This window comes from Felis catus, chromosome F2, assembly GCF_018350175.1.
Source record: "Felis catus isolate Fca126 chromosome F2, F.catus_Fca126_mat1.0, whole genome shotgun sequence".
Lineage (NCBI taxonomy): Eukaryota > Metazoa > Chordata > Mammalia > Carnivora > Felidae > Felis > Felis catus.
In genome coordinates, this window is record NC_058385.1 from 1,182,363 (window position 1) to 1,206,509 (window position 24,147).

Genomic DNA, 24,147 nt, shown 5'->3' on the forward strand with positions numbered 1-24,147 from the left:
TAATGGGTTAGGCATGGGAACAGACCATATAGAGCTTTCTAGGCCCACTTCAAGAATGCTGGCAGTGCAAGAACATGAGTAAAATGGAAGCCACCAGAGGACTTTTTAAAAAATAGACCCTTTTTTTAATTCCCCCAGAATAAGTTCACAGCAAAATTGAGTTTCCCATATACTTCCCTGCCCCTAAACACACCTAGCCTCTCCCATTATCAACATCCCCCACCAGACTGGTACATTTTTTTACAATTGATAAACCCACACTGTTACATCATGATCACCCAAAATCCATAGTTTACATTAGGGTTTACTATTGGTGTACCTTCTATAGATTTGGGCAAATATGTAAATGACATGTATCCACCATTATAGTATCATACAAAGTATTTTCACTGTCTTAAAAATCCTCTGTACTCTGTCTATTTATCCCTCCTCTTCCGTAATCTCTGGCAACCACTGATCTTTTTACTGTCTCCGTGATTTTGACTTTTCCAGAATGTCATACAACATGTAGCCTCTTCAGATTGGTTTCTTTTATTTAGTATTTAAATTTTCTCCATGTCTTTTCATGATTTGATAGCTCATTTCTTTTTTAGTGCTGGACAATATTCCATTGTCTGGATGTATCATAGTTCATCCAATTCTCTACTAAAGCACTTCTTGGTTGCATCCAAGTTTTGGCAACTATGAACAAAATTGCTGTAAATATTCACATGCAGGTCTTTGTGTGGATGTAAGTTTTCAACTCCTTTGGGTAAGTAGCAAGAAGCACAGCTGCCTATTATATGGTAAGAATATGCTTAGTTTTGTAAGAAACCACCAAATTGACTTCCACAGGGTCTTGCTGTTTGGCATTCCCACCAGCCATGAATGAGAGCCATTTTGTTCTACATCCTCATCAGTATTTGGTATTGTCAGTGTTCCAGATTTTTTTTTTTACCACTCTAATAGGTATATAGTGATATCTTATCATTGTTTTAATTTGCATTTCCCTGAGGGCATGTGATGTGGAGTATCTTTTCATATGCTTATTTGCTATCTGTATATCTTTTATGGTAAGATATCTGTTAAGGTCTTTGACCCATTTTTAAATTGGGTCGGCTGTTTTCTTTTTGTAGAGTTCTAGAAATTCTTTTTATATTTTGAATAACAGTCCTTAACAGATGTGTCTTTTGCAAGTATATCTCACAGTAGGTGGCTTGTCTTTTCATTCTCTTGATGGTGTCTTTCAAACAGCAGAACATTTTAATGTTAATGAACTCCAGCTTGTTATTTGTTTCTTTAATGGATCATTCCTTCTGTGTCATATCTAAAAAGTCATTGCCAAACCCAAGGTCATCTAAATTTTCTCCTGTTATCTTCTAGGAGTTTTATAGTGTTGCATTTTATATTTTAGTCTATGATCCATACTGGGTTAATTTCCGTGAAGGATGTACTTATGTGTCTAGATTCTTTTTCTTTTTTTTGCATGTGGATATGAATTGTTCAAGTATCATTTGTTGAAAAAACTATCTTTGTTCCAGTGTATTGCCTCTGCTATTTATCAAAGACAGTTGCCTATATTTATATAGATCTATTTCTGGGTTCTCTAGTATGTTCTATTGATGTATTTATTTATTCTTTCACCAATACAACACTATCCTGATTACTGTAGCTTAGTAGTAAGTCTTGAAGTTGAGTAGTGTCAGTTTTCCAACTGTTTTTCTCCTTGAATTTTTTGCTTTTAAATAATTAAAATTTTAATTAATTTATTTTTTTAAATATTTATTTATTTTGAGGAAGAGCATAAAAGTAGGGGAGGAGCAGAGAGAGAGAGAGAGAGAGGAGACACAGAATTCGAAGCAGGCTCTACTCTGTCAGAGTGGAGCCTGACTTGGGGCTTGAACTCACAAACTACGAGATTATTACCTGAGCCAAGATCAAGAGTTGGATGCTTAACTGACTGAGCCACACAGATGCCCCTGCTTTTATTTTTTCTTAAAGTTTATTTATTTTGAGAGAAAGAGAGTGGGAGAGAGAGAGAGAGAGAGAGAGAGAGAGCGAGAGAGCAGGGAGGGGCAGATAGAAAGGGAGAGGGAGAATCCCAAGCAGGTTCCACACCATCAGCACAGAGCCTGATGTGGGGCTCTATTCCATGAATTGTGAGATCATGACCTGAGCCAAAATCAAGAGCTGAACCCTTAACTGACAGCCACCCAGGTGCCCTGTTTTTCCCCTTTAATATTGTGTTGGCTATTCTGTTTTTTTTTTTTTTGTCTTTCCACATAAACTTTATTTTTTAAAAATGTTTATTTATTTATTTTCAGAGAGAGAGAGGCAAAGAGAAAGGGGGAGAGAGAAACCCAAGCAGGCTCTGTGCTGTCAGTGCAGAGTCTGACATGGGGCTGGATCTCACAAACCATGAGATCATGACCTGAGCCAAAACCAAGAGTTGAATGCTCAACCAACTGAGTGACCCAGGTGCCCCTTTCCACATAAACTTTAGAATCAGCTTATCCATATCCATAAAGTAACTTACTGGGATTTTGACTGAGATTGCATTAAATCTATACATGAAGTTGGGAAGAACTGACATCTTCACAATATTGAGTTTTCCTACCCTTGAACATGGAATATCTCTCCATTTATTCAGTTCTTCTTTGATTTTGTTCATCAGAGTTTTTTAAATTTACTCATATAGATCTTATACACAGTTTGTTAGATTTATACTTGATTTAATTTTTAGGGTGCTTATGTAAATGGTATTGTGTTTTTAATTTCAAGTTCCACTTGATCATTGCTGATATTTAGGAAAATGATTGACCTCTGTACATTAACCTTTTATCCTGCAACCTTGTTAGCTTCATTTTTTTGTTGTTGTTTTTTCAGATTTTCTACATAAACAATTATGTCTTTGGCAAACAGTTTGTTTCTTTCTTCTCCAGTACAATGTTGAGGAGGAGTGGTGAGGAAGGGATCCTTGTCTTATTCTTGATCTTAGTAGAAAATCTTACAGCTGGTCACCATTAAGTATCAGGTCAGCTGTTGGTTTTTTGTAGATATTCTTTATCAAGTCAAGGAAATTCCCCTCTATTCCTATTTTATTTAGAGTTTTTGTCATGAATGATTGTTGAATTTTATCAAATGCTTTTCTGCATCTATTGATATGATCATATGCTTTTCCTTTTAGCCTGTTCATGTGATTGATTACTTTCATTGAATTTTGAATATTGAAATAGCTTTGCATTCCTGGGATAAATCCCACTTAGTTATTGTGTAATTCTTTTTATACATGGTTGGATTCTATTTGCTAAAATTTTGCATTTATGTTAAAGAGACATATTGGTTTGTAGTTTTCTTCTCTTGTAATGTCTTTATCTGGTTTTGGTATTAGGATAATGCTGGCCTCATAGAATGAAATAAGAAGTATTCCCTCCATTCTATCTTCTGAAAGAGATTGTAGAGAATTGGTATAAATTGTTTCTTAAATTTTTTATTTTTATTTTTTAATGTTTATTTATTTTTGAGACAGAGAAAGACAGAGCATGAGCAGGGCAGGGGCAGAGAGAGAGGGAAACACAGAATCCGAAGCAGGCTCCAGGCTTCAAGCTGTCAGCACAGGGCCTGATGTGGGACTCGAACCCACAAACCATGAGATCACAACCTGAGCCAAAGTTGGATGCTGAGCTGACTGAGCCACCCAGGTACCCCCTGTTTCTTAAAAGTTTGATCGAATTTACCATTGAACCCATCTGGACTTGGTGCTTTCTGTTTTGGAAGATAGATCTAGACCTCTTTATATTGTCTATTTCTTCTTCTGTGAGTTTGGCAGACTGTGTCTTTCAGGGAATTAGTTGTTGAATTTGGGGCATAGATTTAATCTTAGTATTTTTTTTATTATACTTTTAATGTCCATTTCTGATAATAGTGATTTGTGTTCTCTTTCTCTTTTTGTATTAGCTAGTCTGGCTAGAGGCTTATTGATTTTATTGATCTTTTCAAAGAACCAGCTTTTGGGTTTGTTGATTTTGTCTATTGATTTCTTATTTTCAATTTCATTGGTTTATACTCTAATTTTTATTTTTACTTCTTCTGCTTACTTTGGATTTAATTTGCTCTTCTTTTTCTGGTTTCATAAGATGAGAGCTTAGGTTACTGAGTTTAGGTCTCTTCTTCTCTAATACATTTTTCAATGCTATAAATTTACCTCCAAGCACTGCTTTTACTGTATCCCACAAATTTTAATAAGTTGTGTTTTCATTTATTTCAAATTATTTATAGGGTTATGTTGAGATTACTTCTTTGACTTGTGTTATTTAGAAGTATGTTGTTCAGTCTCCACAGATTTTGGGAATCAGTGGACACTTTTGAGCAGAGGAATAATTTAATCTGATTTATACTTTAAAATGATAACTAGCTGCTATGGTAAGAATGAGCTATTTGGAGTAAGGGTAGGTAGCAGCACAGAGGCTCTTGGAATAAACAGGTGAGAGATAATGGAGGCTTATAGCAGGGCAGGAAAAGTGGACACCATTAAGAGTGTAGCATTTCAGGGGCGCCTGGGTGGCGCAGTCGGTTAAGCGTCCGACTTCAGCCAGGTCACGATCTCGCGGTCCATGAGTTCGAGCCCGCGTCAGGCTCTGGGCTGATGGCTCCGAGCCTGGAGCCTGTTTCCGATTCTGTGTCTCCCTCTCTCTCTGCCCCTCCCCCGTTCATGCTCTGTCTCTCTCTGTCCCAAAAATAAATAAAAAAAGTTGAAAAAATTAAAAAAAAAAAGAGTGTAGCATTTCAGATATATTTGGAAGGCAAGGCCAGCAGATCTTCCAGATGGACTGAATACATGATGTAAGAGAAGGAGAAATGAAAGACTTTTTGGAGTCAGAGCATATAGACACCACTTAAAATCATGAGCTTAGATGTGATCACTAAGTGAATGTGGAGAGAAAAAAACTTCCAAGGACTGAGAACTAGCCCTCAATGCTCTGATTCATACAGAAAAGGAAAAATCAGAAAAGGAGACTCAGAAGGAATGGCCAGTGATGAAGGAGGAAGATGAGGAGTATTAACCATGTCTTATTTTCTGTATTTTTAATGTTTTTTTAAATGTTTATTCATTTTTTTATTAAAAAATTTTTTTAATGTTTTTATTTATTTTTGAGACAGAGAGAGACACAGTATGAACAGGGGATGGGCAGACAGAGAGGGAGACACAGAATCTGAAGCGAGCTCTAGGCTCTGAGCTGTCAGCACAGAGCTCAATGCGGGGCTCAAACTCACGGACTGTGAGATCACGACCTGAGCTGAAGTCAGATGCTTAACCGACAGAGCCACCCAAGCACACCGTAATGTTTATTCATTTTTGAAAGAGACAGAGAGACAGAGAGAGACAGAGACAGAGCATGAATGGGAAGGGGCAGAGAGACAGGGAGACCCAGAATCCAAAGCAGGCTCCAGGCTCTGAACTGTCAGCACAGAACCCAATGTGGGGCTTGAACTCACGAACCATGATATCATGACCTGAGCCGAAGTTGGATGCTTAACCAACTGAGCCACCCAGGTGCTCCTATTTTCTGTATTTTGATGCTTTGATATCCTTTGTCTTTGCTAGGACCTGAGGTATAGCTCCTACAGGGTTAGCCAATTCCTAAAAATGGTAAATGCCTCTCTGGAGATTGTGCCTTTCAAAAGCAAACCAAGCCATCCAGAGTTTACACCTCCATCACCTCCTTTATCATGCTCTCACACTCTGGATCACTATTCCTTGACTTAGTCACTCCTGAGCGAGGGATTAATGTCCTGGAACCCACTGTTATTTAGATTAGCCAATCCTCAGCCTGCTTATCCTGCCTTTTCCATTCTTTCTTGTGGAATCCACAGTAAAGATTCTTTCCTACACTACCCCCTCAGCTACTCTGCCTCCTAACTGACCCTGGTGCTTCCCCAAGTGGCCCAAAATGGTATACCATGCCTACTTTTCCTAGGGAACTTTGAGTATAACAGATTTCTTCCTTCACGAGAGTCATTTCTGTATCTATGTGTCTTACCATATCTGATTAAAACGAATCACAGTTACCCTTAAAATACCAGGAAAGTGTGGTGAGTTTGAAGCCAAATGAAAAAATTAATCCCCAGATAACATAATAGTCAATTATGCTATCATCTACATACAGGTCAAGTAGGATGAGCGCTGGGAGTTGACCATCAAATTCCATAATTGGACAGCATTTCAATATTGGAAGGCCTTTAAGGGAAAAGATAACAACAGTGGAGAAAGGTAAGCTTTGGAGCAAAGACTTTAAGGGGTTGAAATTTGTGGGGCACCTGGGTGGCTCAGTCAGTTCAGTGTCTGACTTCAGCTCAGGTCATGATCTCATAGTCCATGGGTTTGAGAGCCACGTTGGGCTCTGTGCTGACAGCTCAGAGCCTGGAGCCTGTTTCTGATTCTGTGTCTCTGTCTGTCTCTGTCCCTCCCTCCCCCCATTCATGCTGTTTCTCTCTCTCAAACATAAACATCAAAAAAGATTTTTTTAAATAAATGGTTGAAATTTGTCCCAAACAAGGGGGAAAAAAAGCCCAGCTACAAAAGGGCAACACAGAGGAGATAGCATTACAATGTTGAGAAGAAAGAAATACTCCCAGAATGAATAATGAGGTTTTACATGTATATATGTGCATAAGTGTGTTTCAGTCACAGGTACTGAGCTTCCTACTTGTGATAAAGTCTATGAATGTATTGGTTTTTGAGGCCTTATAACTTCCTGAATCAACAAGTTAGTTGGCTTCAATTGGATCTTTTATGTTGCAGACAGAACATGTCTGCATTTTCCTTTACTGCCTCCCTAGTACAGACGAAAAGAGGCAGAGCAGTTTAATGAAGGGACAAGAAAAATTAATCAGGAAAGGATTCAGGAAAGTAGAATTTGAATTTGGCCTAAGGAAGGACAAGAAATTGAAAGGTAGAGGAGAGAGGGGAAACCTAAGGTAGAGATACAACCATGAAAGTGGCCATTAGCACATAGCAGTAGCATACCTGAGAGATGGTTTGATTAAAGTGCAAGGTGTCCATTGGAGAGCGATGAGAAATAATTTAGGAGACGTCAGTGGAGGCTGGATTTTGGAAGTTTGTGAAGGCCAGGCAATGGTATTTGGGCTTGATATCCTTGGCCTGGTTGTTAAGTGGACAGTTGTTTGCTGTAACTTCCTAAGGCAGACTTCCAGCTTTGATGACAGCACTTCTTTTTCTGCTAGGCTTAGAATTCTCCAAATAGCTCTTCAGGTAGCCATTATGAATTTATTAGAATTGACAATAAATATGAAACTCATTGCCAGCCCAGTGGGAAGCAAAAGGGGGCAAATGTAGATTTTCTCCACTAGAAAGGATAGAATAAAAGCAATGCTTAAGAAATATTGACATTTAGGATAGTTCAGCTGAGAGGCTGTTGCAATCTAGGTATGAAATATAATGCTAAGGTTGGTAGAAATTAAGAAAACAAGCTTGGGGAAAGTGTATTTAATAATTTGATGATATTAGGTTTTTTTTTTTTCCCTCCACAGTGGTAAGAAATTCCAGTTGGGTTATTATGTCAGGCTCCTTTCAAAAAAAAAAAAAAAAGACTCCCTCAGGCTTTGTCAAATCATGGGGACTTTATATAAAGATACGGTATTAGTTTTTATTGCTGTATAACTAATTATCACAAATTTGGTGGCTTAAACACACATATTTATTTTTTCACAGCTGGGGCATGGCCCAACTAGGTGCTCTGCATAGCTTCAATCTATGTGTCAGTTCGGGGTCTGTGGTCTCATTTCATGGCTTGACTGGGGAGGGAGCTGCCTCCAGGTGTATGTGGTTGTTAGCAGCATTCAGTTTCTTGCACGCCATCAGACTGAGGGCCTCAGTTTATTGGTGGCTATAAGCCAGAGGTGGCCCTCAGTTTCTTGACACATGGCCCTCTCAAAAGTGAAGCTTGCTTTCTCGAATCTAGCAAAGGAAAAAGCTTCCTTGTAAGATGATCATCACAATTGTAGGTATCATAATTGCATAGGTAACATCCCATCATTTCACCATATTCTCTAACGATTAAAGACAAGTTCCAGTGCAGCCACTATAGAAAACAATATACAGGTTGTTCAAAAAATTAAAAATAGAACTACCATATGATTCAGCAGTCCCACTTCTGGGTACATACCCAAAGGAAATAAAATGACCGTCTTAAATAATATCTGCACTTCCACGTTCGCTGCAGCATTATTACCAGTAGCCAGTACATGTGAACAATCTAAGCGTTCATTAACAAACAAAGAAAATGCGGTGTGTATACCTACAGTGGAATACTTCTCCTCTTCAAAAAAAAAGAGGAAAATCCTGCGTTTTCTGATAACACTGATGAACCTAAGGGACGTTACGCTAAATGGAATAAACCAGACACAGAAAAACATTTTGTATGATCTCAATTCTGTGTGGAGTATTGACAAAAATCACAGTAACAGAGAGTAAATGGTGATTGGCAGGGGCTGGGATGGAGGGGTAGTGGGGAAATGCTCATCAAAGGTTACAGACTTTCAGTAATAGGATGAGTAAGTTCTGTAGACCCGGTGTGCAGCACGATGACTATAGTTAATAGTAATGTATCATACACCTGAAATTTGCTAAAAAGAGTTCATCTTAAGTGTTCTCACCACACACACACACACACACACACACACACACACACACACAAAGGGGAACTATGTGGGTGATGGATTGTGGCAATCATTTCACATACATAAATATATCAAAACATCATGTACACTTTAAATGTACACATTTTTAATTTATCAGTAACACCTCAATAAAGCTTGAAAAAAGGAAGCCATAGGTCCTGTTTAAGCTCAAGGGGATGGGATAACACTAAGGAATGAACACCAGAAGGTGGGATCATGGGTTGTCTCAGACTACCCACCACAGACACTAAGGGAGGCAGAAACCTCATGGGAGTTGTACCTCTACTGTTGGAAGAAGAGGAACAGTTATTTTGGCAACTAGAGGGACCCAGCATGGATCTAAGGACCTGTCACCCTAATGCTTTCAAATTGCCATTAAAGGGATTCTGTGACTTTGTGTCTATGTGTCTTCTCGTATGTCATTCGTTTCTTTCTGCTTCCATCCATGGCTGTGTTTTCTGCATGTTCTTGGACAGATGGGGAGAGAGATAGCGATAGGAAGAGAGAGAGAGAGAGAGGGGGGGAGGTGCCTGGGTGGCTCAGTTGGTTCAGAGTTTGACTCTTGATTTCAGCTCAGGTTGTGATCTTGTGGTTCATGAGGTTGAGCCCTGCATTGGGATCTGAACTAACTGTGCAGAACTTGCTTGGGATTCTGTCTCTCCCTCTCTCTGCTCCTCCCCTGCTCATGTGTGGGTGCACTCATGTGCATGCACTCTCTCTCTTAAAATAAATACATAAACTTAAAAAAAATAGAGACAGAGAGAGATGTTCATGTTTGACAAAGATGTTTGTTGTGACAGATCATCACATAGGCCAGTCTACAGAATGGACACCCTTGATTCATATATTACCCCTAGCTGGAAGGAGGTGGTTTAACTGTTGTAGCTGAACCACTTTTGTTCAAGGAACAGTTTAGGGTGTCTTTCACTAGAGCACATGATTGGGCATTTTAAGGAGGGATTAGGAAACGACACATACCAGTGATCCAGTGGTTATATAGAAATCAAAAGCCTATAAATAGCTAACTTATCATTTATTAATACCGTCCTTCTTTCTAAAGAATGAGAATTTGTGGTAGCTTACAGAGATATATTAAATACCACGATAAGGAATCAAATAAGTGTGAAGTGTGATAAGGGAGAAATAAGAACGCAAAGTGAATTGATTGGTGAGGTCAGTGCATACATTTTATACCATAAACATTTATTAAAGATGTGCTACAGATTTGGTTTTGAGTTTCTTCACAGCCAGAGCCAGAGGAAAACACAAAATGCCTATAAAAATGATTCGCCTGGGGTGCCTGGGTGGCTCAGTCGGTTGAGCGTCCGACTTCAGCTCAGGTCATGATCTCACGGTTCATGGGTTTGAGCCCCGCGTCGAGCTCTGTGCTGACAGCTCAGAGCCTGGAGCCTGCTTCGGATTCTGTGTCTCCCTCTCTCTGCCCCTCCCCTACTCATGCTCTGTCTCTTTCTGTCTCAAAAATAAATAAACATTAAAATTTTTTTTTTCAAAAAAATGATTTGCCTACTAGTAAAAAGAATAATTTTCTCTGATGGTGTCATCATCATAATGGCAACCATTTGTTGTGCACATTGAATGGGGCCAGACACTATGTTTAATATGTTAAGTATAAATTCTAACATTACCTCCATTTCACTGGTGGGAAATTGGAGATTACAAGATTAAATGTATCTTCTAAGGTCACAAGGTGAACAAGAGGTTGGACTGAGATCTCTCTGGTTCCAAATCCATCATTTCTCCATTGCACATTGCGGGGCTGAGTGAGCTGTGGTGGGTAGGTGATGGGGAAAACTGCACCCGTTGCTTTCCTTGGCCTTTCCTGCCTCTCCTCTGCCCTTGAGCCCTTCATGCTGCTTCCTGCCTCATGCTGGTACCCCACAAGTGCCAGACTTTGCTTGCACAGCTGTTCTTTGACTGTTTCTAACACTCCAGACTACCTTTTGATTTGCTTCTTCCTTCAATTTCATTTCCATATTGATCAATGTTCTATTCGATGAGTCCATTTTTAAAAATTTGATTTTATTCTTCTTTCATTTATTTTTCTTTTCTATTTTCTTCCATTTTGGTTCCTAAGAAATTTGAGGTAATTTTTTCCCCTTCTTTTTCCTGGTTGTCATTGAGGCTTGTTGCTTTATACACTATTGCGAATAGGCAAAAATTGAGCATTTTTGTTTTCAAGTTACACAATATCTGACTTCCTCCCATGTATTGTAATTTATTCTTCAATTAACAATAGAGACGGCAGGACTGCTATTGGCTTTGCAAGTCTTGTTTACAAAATGTGAAGCAATATTTACATATTTTAAGAGTTAAACATTTCCTGAGTAAATATTTATAATTGGTCAAGTAGAATTGAATTTGGTCAATGTTTTGCTAGCTGTTAATTTTGATTCTGTTGTGAGGAGGACTATTTAATCTTGCCATTATCCATCTCTGGCCTAATAAGATGGTAAATACATGTCAGCAGAAGTTCATCAACATCCAAATGTAAGTGGACATTTGTGAAAAATGTATGGTAACGGTTATTCAAACAATGTTTGTAAGAATAGTTAACAGAATAAGTAGGGTGAATGTTATTAGTTTCCTATTGCCGCATAACAAATTGTCCCAAAACGTGGTGGCTTAAAACAGCAAATATTTGTTATCTTATTTTCTGTGGGTCAGGAATCTGGGCATGCCTTAGCAGAGAGGCAATGAAGGTGCTGGCCAGGACTACCGTATCATCTAAAGACTTGACCAGGGCAAAGTCTGCTTTCAAGTTCACCCCCATGTTTGTCGACAGAATTCAGTTTTTCACGGCTGTTGAACTGTGGGCCTTACTTCCTCCAAGGCTGTTTGCCAGAAGCTGATATCAGTTCCTTGGTACCTGGGCTTCTCTGTAGGGTGGTCCTCTGTGTGGGAGCTGGCTACCTTTGGGGGAAGCAAGAATGAGTGCTGCAGTTGGAATCTAGTCTTTCTAAAACATAATCTCCAAAGTGATATCCCAGCACTTCCGTCTTATCTTATTCTTTGAAAGCCAGTTAGTAAACCCACAAAAGGCAAGGGGATTATAAAAAACAAGGGCATGAACACCAGGAGGGGATCATTGGGAGCCATCCTGGAGGTTTGCCTACCACAGAGAGTGAAACTAACACTAACTTAATGCTGCCTAGCATCACTTCATATTAGAGGACAGAACTGGGACTGACGAGGAAGAAAGAGCAGCTGGCACTCCAAGTTCAAAAACTAAGAATAGGGTCTTTCTCTTCCCAAAGTTTCAGAACATGTAATAGATGGGGTAAACAAGTATGTGGGATGGAAAGAACTAAGGACCACTAAAAGTAAAAACTTCAGACACCCACTACTATAGCAGAATCAGCATTTACTCTTAGGCCCAGCATTTTAAGGGCAACCAGGAATGAAAAGAACATTGACTTGGCAATCAGACTTCATCAGAATTCCAGCTTTCTTGTAACTACTGGTAGATTCACATTCTTAGGAAAGTCATTTAAGTTCTTTGGGGTTTATTTTCATTTCCTATAAAATGGGGATGATAGTATGAAATATTACTACCTATATTTGTGAGGCAGGTATTTAGAGCCATGATAGGTACACAATACTAGATGGCAACATAGTTCTACTGTGCCGCTATACTGAAAACTAAGGATGCAAAATCTTTGTTTTTTGAAACACATGGTGCTAACTACTTACAAATTTTATTTTATACGCTTTTGAAATAACTTTTCAGACTTAGATAAATATTTTAATGTTTCACTACCATGCATTATCTCAAAAGTATGAATGATATAAATTCATTTAATTCCAAGGGGTTCTTTTGATTTTTTTTGTCCAACCCCTCTGAATCATTTTTAAACAGAGAATTGCCAATGCCCTATTTAGTTATGACTTAATTTTTTTTTTTTACACTTATTTTTGAGAGACAGGGGTAGGGGGAGTGGGGTTTGAACTCACAAAACGTGAGACCATGTCCTGAGCCGAAGTTGGAGGCTTAACCAACTGAGCCATCCAGGCGCCCCTAGTTATGACTTTTAATAGTATACTTCACTTAATTCAATATCAAAATAAATAGTTTCAATATTTAGTCAATATAAAACATTGTTTATGTTCTCTCTCTCTCTATATATATTGGCTAACATATTAAGGTTTTGCAAACCTGCGCGGTCTTCCTTACAGCACATCACCTACGAACTATTAGGACACATGCCTGCCGTATTTGGGACTGAAGCCTCGCTGCACACGACTTTTAATAAATTATTTAAAAAAAAAATTTTTTTTCCCCCTCCCTTCACAGAACATGCCTTAAAAAAAAATATTTCCCGTTGTCTTTTTGCTCTACATTATGGTGACCGCCACAACTCTGTCTCCTAATGAACTTTAAGTATTTTGCTTTGAATCCACGTATAATCTTAGGAAGACATCCAGACCACAGCAAGGCCCTGTACGCCCTTGGGGCTAGGCGGCTAGAGCGTTTGCCGACGGGGGCGGAGCCTATGGTGACGTAGGACGGGAAGCCGCGGGACGGGGGGCGGGGCGGCGCGCTCCCGGAAGTGGCGCGTTACGTCGCTGTGCGTGCAGGCGGCTGCGTCGGGCTGCAGGAGAAGATGGCGGTCTCCACAGGTCGGTTCCCGGGCTGGGCTGCCTGCTTTCCCACTCCAACCCGGCTCTGCCCCTCCGCCTGCTGCTGGCGGCCGGGCACTGATCGTGTGGGAGAATCCAGAGTGCGCCTTCTCGGACACCGTGCTACCCGTGGAGCGAAGCCCGGGAGCTGGGAGGGTCCGGGCGGGTCGGGCGCCGGCGCCGAGGGCCCGGGGCGGCCGTCGGGGGTGGCGGGTCGTGCTTGCGCGTCGGCCGCGCGCCCGCGAGCTGGGGGCGGGGTGGCTCCGGCGCGGGCGCACACGCAGGGGCTAGCGGGTGCGGGTCAGATCGCTGAGCTGAGGGCAGTGTGGGAGGGAGGAGAGGAGGCCCAAGGTGGGCAGTGTCAACCTCGGGCACGGAAGGGTTTCGGGTAAGGGGCGTCCTGGATCGAGGGGGGTCCCGTTCTGTTGGACTTGCCTTTATATGGGTGGAGGAGGAGAGGACTAAGAAGAGGACTGTTGCTGTTTGTAATAAGGGAGAAATGATGATCATTCTTACTTGGCTGAATACGTGTTATTTTTATTCATTTAAGGGCAAAAGTGTAGTGCAAGAAAAATGAAACCATAGAGCAAGAAAACGCCAATTTAAGAAGTGGTTTGTTTCTTAGACTGTTCAACTCCTCTCTTCGTACTGAGTACAGTGTTTGGTGTCCAACGAGCACAGACTTTGAAGTTAAATATTAATACTGAGATTTTCGAAACTTGACCATTTTACAATATGTTAAAATGAAAATGTTAAGTTTTACTACTTAACGTCTGATTTTTCATTTCTCCTAATTACAATTGAAACCAGGCTGTAGAACAGTGTGATTTAATATTTCATGCCATCATTGCATAATAAAACAAAATTTTAAATGTATATGTGCTAAAAAGTGGAAGGTTGCAGTATATGTTATTGGAATTTGTAAGGTTATATCTTGGGATACATTCAATATACATTTTAATGGAAAGTTATGTCTTTTAAGTCTAATCTTTAATGTGTACAGGTGTCATAGGTGATAGGATCTTTACCAGTTTTAGCGTTGGGGAGTATTTCGGCATACTTGAGGTATTAGCGAACTAGTAAAAGCAAGGATTATTTTAAAAATGAGATTTTAGTGTTAGAACTTTATTGTACTTGCTGTCGGAAATCCAGCGTGCTTGCAAATGGGGCCATATCCCTCTTGTTGTGCTTGGTACTATGGGTTCTTGAAAATTTAGTAATAAAATGGTACATTTTAATTTGATAGTTTTCATTTTGTGGATTGCATTGTTTATTTAAACATGTCCCCCCCCCCCCCCCCCCAACATTATACATATGAGAGTGTGGAAATATTTTGAAAAGAACAAATATTAGTTGTTACTGGTGGCAGATACTTTTCGTTATCCACTTTCAGTTATCTTTTACAGAAGTCGAATATAAGTTATAAAGATGTTGCTGATTGTTGGCACATTTCCTTATACATTGGAAGCCTGTATTTTCTAGTTTATATTTCATCATCACAATTGTTATATTTTCATCCTGTTTTCAGATTTATGAAATATGATACCTTAGCATAACTAATAAGGATGTATTTTAGGCATTTGAGGTTTTTTCAATGAAATTTATTTTGAAACTATTGCTAAAAACTTGTCTTGGTCAATTTCAGTATTCTGTTTATTCATTTTGTATGCCTTACATAATTCACAGTATTGTTGAACTGAGAGGAAGACGAGTGCAGAAGCAGCTTTGGACTTTTTAAATTATACTTTCTGTTAGCTATACTTTTGTATTCTTTGTGGGGAAATAGTACTGTATATTTGTGAAATAAATATAGCTTAAAATTTAAAATGAGATGAGCTAGGTCATATAATAATGTACATGTTTTGGGGTGCTTGGCTGGCTCATTCTGAGGAGCATGGGATTCTTGATCTAGGGGTTGTGGGTTCGAGCCCAATTTTGGGCATAGAGATTATAAGAAAAAAATAAACTTTGAAAAAAAATCATTAAAGAATAATATACATGGTTTTTATTTAAGACAAAATAATCTTGATAAAAATAGTTATTTGCTAGGCTAAAAAGAAGAGATAGCTGACAAATATTTTTGATCCTTATTAAGGCATTATATTTTAATGTACATTATCTAAGTCATATACTTTTATCCTTCCTCTTACTAGAAGAAAAATTGGGGAGAAAAAATTCCAGCTAGCCTGAGATTTTTAAGCCGAAACATACTTTGCCATACCATTTGATCCTCTTTTATTTAAGAGGGGAGGGCACAGAGGAGAAGAGAGAGATTCTTTCTTTTTAAGTTTTATTAAAACATATTTTTTTTAAAGTTTATTTATTTATGAGAGATAGAGACAGCATGAGTGGGAGAGGGACAGAGAGAGAGGGAGATACAGAATCCTAAGGAGGCTCCAGGCTCTGAGCTGTCAGCACAGCTGACATGAGATCATGGCCTGAGCTGAAGTTGGACGCTTAACCGACTGAACCACCCAGGTGCCCTGGAAGAGAGAGAGAATCTTAAGCAGGCTCCATGCTCTGTGCAGAGCCCGATGGGGGCTCAATCCTGGGACCCTGGGATCATAACCTGAGCCAAAATCAAGAGTTGGACGCTCAACTGACTGATCCACCCAGGTGCCCTTGGTCTTCTTATTTTGCAGACGAGAAAAATGATGGCTAAAATATTACAAGATTTTATACAGTTGGTTAGTGATGGATTCAAAGTTAAAATTTGCGTTTTTGTTTTTATTTTGTTCTCAGTCTTGTGTTCTTTCTGTTATGAGGAACTGTGCAGTTTGAAATATTCCTCAATCATGAATCTTACTCCCTTTTAGGCTTGAGAGTGGCTTTCACACTTCTCTTTCTAGCAGAATTTTTGTTTCACACTTAGATGTTTCTTGTGGATGGAAGTTGGGCTGTGGTGGAGACCCACTGGCTAGCTCCCCCCGTTTCCAAGAGGCAGAGTCACCTTTGGAGGTCAAGAGGATTTCATTGGACATGGCTTAAGAACCACTACTTTAAGCGATAGAAATTTATTAGTACATTTAGTACCTTTGATTCAGAAATTTAATTAGATCCCACTACTAATAAAAGAGTTACTGTTAGATGAAAAAGCGCGTGCCACACTTTCTTAAAAAATAAATTTAAAATTTTAGGATAATTTTAATTTTGCAGTAAAGTTGTGAAGATAGTACAGAGAAGATTGTACATGGGAGTACCTGATGTTCATTTTCTGTCTCAGGATCCCATCCAGGATACATTGTTAAATGAAAATTTAAAATTTCTTATCACTTAAAGAAGTTGTGGTTTATATATACAATGGAATACCACTTGGTAACGAGAAAGAATGAAATCCTGCCATTTGCAACAACGTGGATGGAACTGGAGGGTATTATGTTAAGTGAAATAAGTCACAGAAAGATATATGTTTTCGCTCATATGTGGAACTTGAGAAACTTAAGACCAATGGGAGAAGGGAAGGGGAAAAATAGTTTCAAACAGAGAGGGAGACAAACCCATAAGAGACTCTTAAATACAGAGAACAAACTGAGGGTTGATGGGGGCGTAGGAGAGGGGGAAATGGGTTGAGCACTGGGTGTTGTGTAAGTGATGAATCTTGGGAATCTGTCCCCGAAACCAAGAGCACACTGTATGTTAGCTAACTTGACAATAAATTATATTAAAAAGATAAATAAAAAATAAAAAAAAATAAAATTTTTCATCGCTTGAGTTACACTAGTGGGGTTCTAATCTCTGAATGCAGATGATTGTAAAATTAAATAACGAGAGACTCAGAAAAGAACGGAATATTTTTGTCTTTGATAGTAGGTCTGTGTAAGCCATAAGGTTGAAAAACGAAACGATAAGTAAAACTTACTACCTTCTTCAGAAGTGGGCAGCATTGTGTATACTGGAACAAGAACTGGATTAGCAGTGCTTTAATTCCACTGCTGCCTCTGACAGATTAGTGTGGCATGCTAGGCATGCCACTGAATCTCTTAAACCTTGCTTTCCCCATCCCTTCTGTGAAAGGTTGGACCACATGATTTTGTTTTCCCTATCTTCAAGATGATGATATGCAGGCAGAACTTGGGAGTAGCATCAGAAGAGGTGTGCATGGTGTGTAAATCATAACATAGAACCTGGGACCTGGACAATATAAGAGCCAAATTGTAGTAGTCTAGTACATTTTCCCTCTTGAGACTTTAATAACTGGCTTGATAGATTTTTCTGTGTCTGTTAGCAACCTGGATCCTCTTGATACATGTTTGTTTTTGACAATATGATTAAATCGTACCGGCTTTGCTGTACGTGCATTCATCCCTTTGCACAATACTGCAGGATGGTAAAAATGACCATGCAGACTGAGACTGTTCAAAGCAATCTTACTAAGAAAAACTGTTAGTCCGTGACCTTTGAAAATGTTTGCTTAGATATGAAAAACTCTTTGTGGTTATAAGTATTTAGGAAAATGAAAAAAAATAGTAAAACTAATATTTGTTCAGTACTGTAATTTAAAAACGAGACGTTAAGAATTGGAATGTTTTATTTGTAAAAAATTTGTCAAGAGTAGTTTGAACAATGCTTGACTTTTTCTTCTCATCGTACACTTACGATGTGGAGCAAGCATCTTTTCTGTGCTTTGATAATTGTCATACTCCTCAGTTTGAATCACTTCCAGTATTTTATCCTTTGTGCTTTCGATGTTGGAAATAATCTCAGATTTCCTTTATTGTGAAGTTTTTCACTTTCTGTGGAACATTGCCATCCTTTTCTTGTAACTGCCTTCCTCATTTACATCCATAAGCCCCCATTCACACAGTTTGGGTGTTTGCTCATCTAGAGTCTTCCCAACACTTCCAGTTGCGTGTTTTTTTCTATAACTGCATTTACGTTTGATTCACATTTCACATCAGTGTTACCAGTTTTTTCTTTGCTGCACTTTGATCTTTGTTGGCTAATTTCTTTTTCTGGCTATTTTTATAGAATGTCACATGGGTTTACTACTGGCACACTACTGTGAGCTTTGCTGTCTGTATGTGACTCACAAATGTGCAGGGACCCATCACCAACTGACTTTGACAGATGTGAAGCGATTGGCCACTGGTTAGGATGCTCACCTATTATTTACATAGTGATTTGTGGACTGGGGAGCTTGCAACAGAATTTGTACTTAATGTGATTACTCATGGTTAGGGGACTGTGCTAACTGAAGCTTCATCCGTGATGTTGGGGGACTGGTAGTATTTAAACCATGCTGACTGAAAGCCATACAAATGGAAACTATGAAAAGGAAAGATCCTTAGTGGAAACATCCACTTGACCGATTACTTGGGGAGCTGTTTGACACAAAACTTCAAAGTGGATATGTGAGGCTTGTAGACTAGAATAAATGGAATAAAGTTCAGTGTTCAAAAGTTTATTTCAAGTGTATTTGACTTTTTTAAAAGGAATGAATGTTTTATATAAATAGTTTCTATGTTTTATATTAGAGAGAGAGAGAGAGAGAGAGAGAGAGAGAGAGAGACAGAGACAGAGCATGAGTGGGGGAGGGGCAGAGAGAGAGGGAGACACAGAATCCGAAGCAGGCTCCAGGCTCCGAGCGGTCAGCACAGAGCCCATTGCGGAGCTCTAACTCATGAACAGCGAGATCATAACCGGAGCCAAAGTCGGACGTTTAACCGACTGAGCCACCCAGGCGCCCCAAGATGTTTTTATAAATAAATCTTTGAGATAATATGGTAAGACAGTCCTACAGTTGTAGGACTGGGTTTGGGAGTGATTTATTCTTCTTTACAAAGTCGTAGCTGATTTGTATAAAAGCAAATGTTATATTCAGTTTAAGTTAGAACTCAGCAAAGTTTCGGATCACAGGAGAGGAAGCCTGTGTAGGTCTTTACATATGTTGAAATAATAATTGTAATGGAAAGCACATTATGGATCATCTAGGCTTCACTTTATAGATGAGCTATGGAAATTTAGATAGGAAATGACTTTCTCAAGATTACTTAGCTAGATGTTGAGTCCAGAGGTAGTTTCTTGATTTCAGGTTCTTTGATAACTGGTTCTGTATTGCACTGTATAAACGTTGTTTGCTTTCATTTTGTGGGAACCTAACAAGGTGATTTCATAAATAAATACCATTAGGGTGAAGAGAAGACAGTTGATAGGGTCTAATGACATTGTAAGTATTTAACGCTACATGTTTTAAGATGTAAATGATTGTGTTGAAAGAATAACAAAAAATTTAAGAACACTGATATGTGTGTTTTTTAAATGTTTATTTTTGAGAGAGTGTGAGCATGAGAGGAGTGGGGGAGGGACAGAGAGAGAGGACAGAGATTCTGAAGTAGACTGTGTGCTGACAGCAGAGAGGCAATGCAGGCCTTCAACTCTTGAACCTTTAAGATCATGACCTGGGCCAAAGTCATATGCTTAACCAACTGAGCCACCAAGGCGCCTCAAGAAAATTGATATTAATACCTAAATCTCATTATACGTTTACACAGATTTTTTTGTGAGCACAAATTTGGTGTTGCAGGCAAATGATTCTTAATGATTCTTTTATTGATTAATGATTCCCTTAATGATTCTTTTATTTTTTTCCCCCCTTCTCCCATGGTCTTCTCTTAAGTTTCTCAAGATCCACATAGGAGTGAAAACATGGTCTCTGTCTTTCTCTGACTGGACTTATTTCAGTTAGGATAATACCTTCTAGTTCCATCCACGTTGCTGCAAATGGCATGATTTCATTTTTCTCGTTGCCAAGTAGTATTCAATTGTATATATAAACCACGTCTTCTTTATCTGTTGTTCAGTTGATGAGCTTTAAGGCTCCTTCCTAATTTGGCTATTGTTGAAAGTGCTGCTATAAACATTGGGGTACAAGTGCCCCTATGCATCCTGTATCTCTTGGGTAAATTCCTAGCAGTGCTATTGCTAGGTCATAGGGTAGATCTAGTTTTAATTTTTTGAGGAACCACCACACTGTTTTCCAGAGTGGCTGCACCAGTTTGCATTCCCACCAACAGTGCAAGAGGGTTCCTGTTTCTCCACATCCTTGCCAGCATCTGTTGTTTCCTGATTAGTTCATTTTAGCCAGCCTGACTGGTGTGAGGTTGTATCTCAGTGTGGTTTTGATTTGTATTTCCCTCATGATGAGTGACGTTGAGCATCTTTTCATGTGTCTGTTGGCCGTCTGCATGTCTTTTTTAGAAAAGTGTCTATTCATGTCTTCTGCCCATTTCTTCACTGGATTATTTGTTTTTTGGGTGTAGAGTTTGGTAAGTTCTTTATAGATTTTGGATAGTAACCCTTTATCTGATATGTCATTTGCAAATATCTTCTCTCATTCCGTTGGTTGCCTTTTAGTTTTGGTGATTGTTTCCTTTGCAGTGTAGAAGCTTTTTATCTTGATGAGGTCCCAATAGTTGATTTTTGCTTTTAATTCCCTTACCTTTGGAGATGTGTTGAGCAAGAAATTGCTGCAACTGAGGTCAAAGAGGTTGTTGCCTGTTTTCTCCTCTAGGGTTTTGATGGTTTCCTGTCTCACATTTAGGTCTTTCATCCATTTTGAGTTTATTTTTGTGAATGGTGTAAGAAAATGGTCTAAATTCATTCTTCTGCAGGTTGATGGCCAGTTCTCCCAGTACCATTTGTTAAAGAGACTGTCTTTTTTCCATTGGCTACCCTTTCCTGCTTTGTCAAAGATTAGTTGGCCATACATTTGTGTATCCAATTCTGGGTTCTCTATTCTAGTCCATTGGCCTATGTGTCAGTTTTTGTGGCAGTACCATACTGTCTTGATGATTGTAGCTTCGTAGTAGAGGCTAAACTCTGGGATTGTGATGCCTCCCTCTTTGGTTTTCTTTTCCAATAGTACTTTTTCTTTTTCAGTAGTACCCCAATAATTAATTTGGGGTCTTTTGTGGTTCCATGCAAATTTTAGGATTGTTTGTTCTAGCTCTGAGTAGAATGCTGGTGCAATTTTGATTGGGATTGCATTGAATGTGTAGATTGCTTTGGGTAGTATTGACATTTTAATGATATTTATTCTTCCAATCCATGAATATAAAATGTTTTTCCATTTCTTTGTGTCTTCTTCAATTTCCTTCATACATTTTCTGTAGTTTTCAGCATATAGATCTTTTACATCTTTGGTTAGGTTTATTCCTTGGTATTTTATGGTTCTTGGTGCAATTGTAAATGGGATCACTTTGTTGATTTTTCTTTCTGTTGCTTCATTATTAGTGTATAAGAATGCAACTGATTTCTGTACATTGACTTTGTATGCTGCAACTTTGCTGAATTCATGTATCAGTTTTAGCAGCCTTCTGATGGAGTTGTTTGGGTTTTCCACGTAGAGTATCATGTCTTCTGTGAAAAATGAAAGCTTGACTTCATCTTTGCCAATTTTGATGCCTTTGATTTCCTTTTGTTGTCTGATTGCTGATGCTAGGACTTCTGACACTATGTTAAACAGTAGCGGTGAGAGTGGACATCGCTGTTGTATTCCTGATCTCAGGGGGAAAGCTCTCAGTTTTTTCCCATTGAAGACGACGTCAGCTCTGGGCTTTCTGTATATGGCTTTTTTGATTTTTAGGTGTGTTCCTTCTATTCCAGCTTTCTTGAGGGTTTTTATTAAGAAAGGATGCTGTATTTTTCAAATGCTTTTTCTGCATCTATTGACAGGGTCATGTGGTTCTTATCCTTTCTTTTATTAATGTGATGTATCACATTGATTGATTTGCGAATATTGAACCAGCCCTGCAGCCCAGGAATGAATCCCACTTGATCATGGTGAATAATTCATTTTATATGCTGTTGAATTATATATATTGGGATGTTGGCCTGTAATTCCCCTTTTTTGTGGGGTCTCTGTCTGGTTTGGGAATCAAGGTAATGCTGGCTTCATAGAATGATGCTGGAAGTTTTCCTTCTGTTTCTGTTTTTTGGAACGGCTTGAGAAGGATAGGTATTAATTCTGCTTTAAACATCTGGTAGAATTCCCCTGGAAAGCCATCTGGCCCAGGAGTCTTATTTGTTGGGAGATTTTTGATTACTGATTAAATTTCTTTACTAGTTATGGGTCTGTTCAAATTTTCTATTTCTTCCTGTTTGAGTTTCGGTAGTGTCTTAAGAATTTGTCCATTTCTTCCAAGTTGCCCTGTTTGGCATGCAGTTTTTCATAGTAGTCTCTGATAATTGTTTGTATCTCTGAGGGATTGGTTGTAATAAGACCATTTTCATTTGTGATTTTATCTATTTGGGTTCTCTCTCTCTCTCTCTCTCTCTCTCTTTTAATGTTTATTTTTGAGAGAGAGATGGAGTGCAGGCAGGGGAGGGGCAGGGAGAGAAGGAGACACAGAATGCCAAACAGGCTCCAGGCTCCGAGCTGTCAGCACAGAGCCCAATGTGGGGCTTAAACCCATGAACCGCGAGATCATGACCTGAGCCAGAGTCATGGCTAAGATGCTTAACCGACTGAACCACCCAGGTACCCTGGTCCTCTCTTTTTTGTTTTTGAGAAGTCTGGCTAGGGGCTTATCATTTTTTTTTTTTTTTTTCAAAAAACCAGCTCTAAGTTTCATCAATCTGTTCTGTTTTTTTTTGATTCTATATTGTTTATTACTGCTCTGATCTTTATATTTCTCGTCTACCTCCGGTCTTGGGGTTCCTTTGTTGTTCTGCTTCTTGTTAGGTGTACTGTTAGATTTTGTATTTGGGATATTTCTTGTTTCTTAAGATAGGCCTGGATTGCAATGCATTTTCCCCTTAGGACTGCCTTTGCTGCATCCCAAAGGGTTTGGACTGTCATGTTTTCATATTCATTTGTTTCCATATATTTTTTAATTTTTTCAATTGCCTGGTTGACCCATTCATTCTTTAGTAGGATGTTCTTTAACCTCCATGCATTTGGAGGTTTTCCAAACTTTTTCCTGTGGTTGATTTCAAGTTTCATAGCATTGTGATCTGAGAGTGTGCATGGTATGATCTCATTTCTTGTATATTTATTGAGGGCTGTTTTGTGACCCAGTATGTGATCTATCTTGGAGAATGGTCCACATGCACTCGAGAAGAATGTGTACTCTGCTTTAAGATGAAAAGTTCTGAATATATCTGTCAAGTCTATTTGGTCCAGTGTATCCTTCAGGGCCATTGTTTCTTTTTTGAATTTTCTGTCTAGATGGTCTGTCCATTGTTGTAAGTGGAGTATTAAAGTCTCCTGCAATTACCACATTCTTACCAATAAGATTGCTTACGTTTGTGAGTAGTTGTTTTATATATTTGGGTGCTTCCGAATTCATTGCATAGACATTTAAAATTGTTAGCTCTTCTTGATAGATAGACCCCATAATTATTATCTAATGCCCTTCTTCATCTCTTGTTATGGCATTTAGTTTAAAATCTAGTTTGTCTGGGGGCGCCTGGGTGGCTCAGTCGGTTAAGCATACGACTTCGGCTCAGGTCACGATCTCACAGTCCGTGAGTTTGAGCCCCGTGTCGGGCTCTGGACTGATGGCTCAGAGCCTGGAGCCTGCTTCTGATTCTGTGTCTCCTTCTCTCTCTGCCCCTCCCCCATTCATGCTCTGTCTCTCTCTGTCTCAAAAATAAATAAAAACGTTAAAAAAAATTAAAAAAAAAATCTAGTTTGTCTGATACAAGTATGGCTACTCCAGTTTTCTTTTGACTTCCAGTAGCATGATAGATCTCCATCCCCTCACTTGCAATCTGAAGGTGTCTTCAGGTCTAAAATGGGTCTCTTGTAGACAGCAAATAGATGGGTCTTGTTTTTTTTATCCATTCTGATACCCTATGTCTTTTGATTGGAGCATTTAGTCCGTTTAC

General features: G+C 39.0%; 1 protein-coding gene across 2 annotated transcripts in view; it reads left to right on the forward strand.

Moving 5' to 3' along the window:
* The first annotated feature begins 13,202 nt into the window (after positions 1-13,202).
* Positions 13,203-24,147, forward strand: part of UBE2V2 (ubiquitin conjugating enzyme E2 V2) — a 59,462-nt gene continuing 48,517 nt past the window's right edge. The window contains exon 1 of one of the 2 annotated variants that reach the window (XM_045049643.1): positions 13,203-13,317. In XM_045049643.1, coding sequence (XP_044905578.1) covers positions 13,302-13,317 — 16 coding nt within the window. In that variant the 5' untranslated portion in view covers positions 13,203-13,301. Of the gene's footprint in view, positions 13,318-13,683; positions 13,706-24,147 lie in introns of those variants that run through there. The other variant, XM_019822632.3, reaches the window with a different exon arrangement.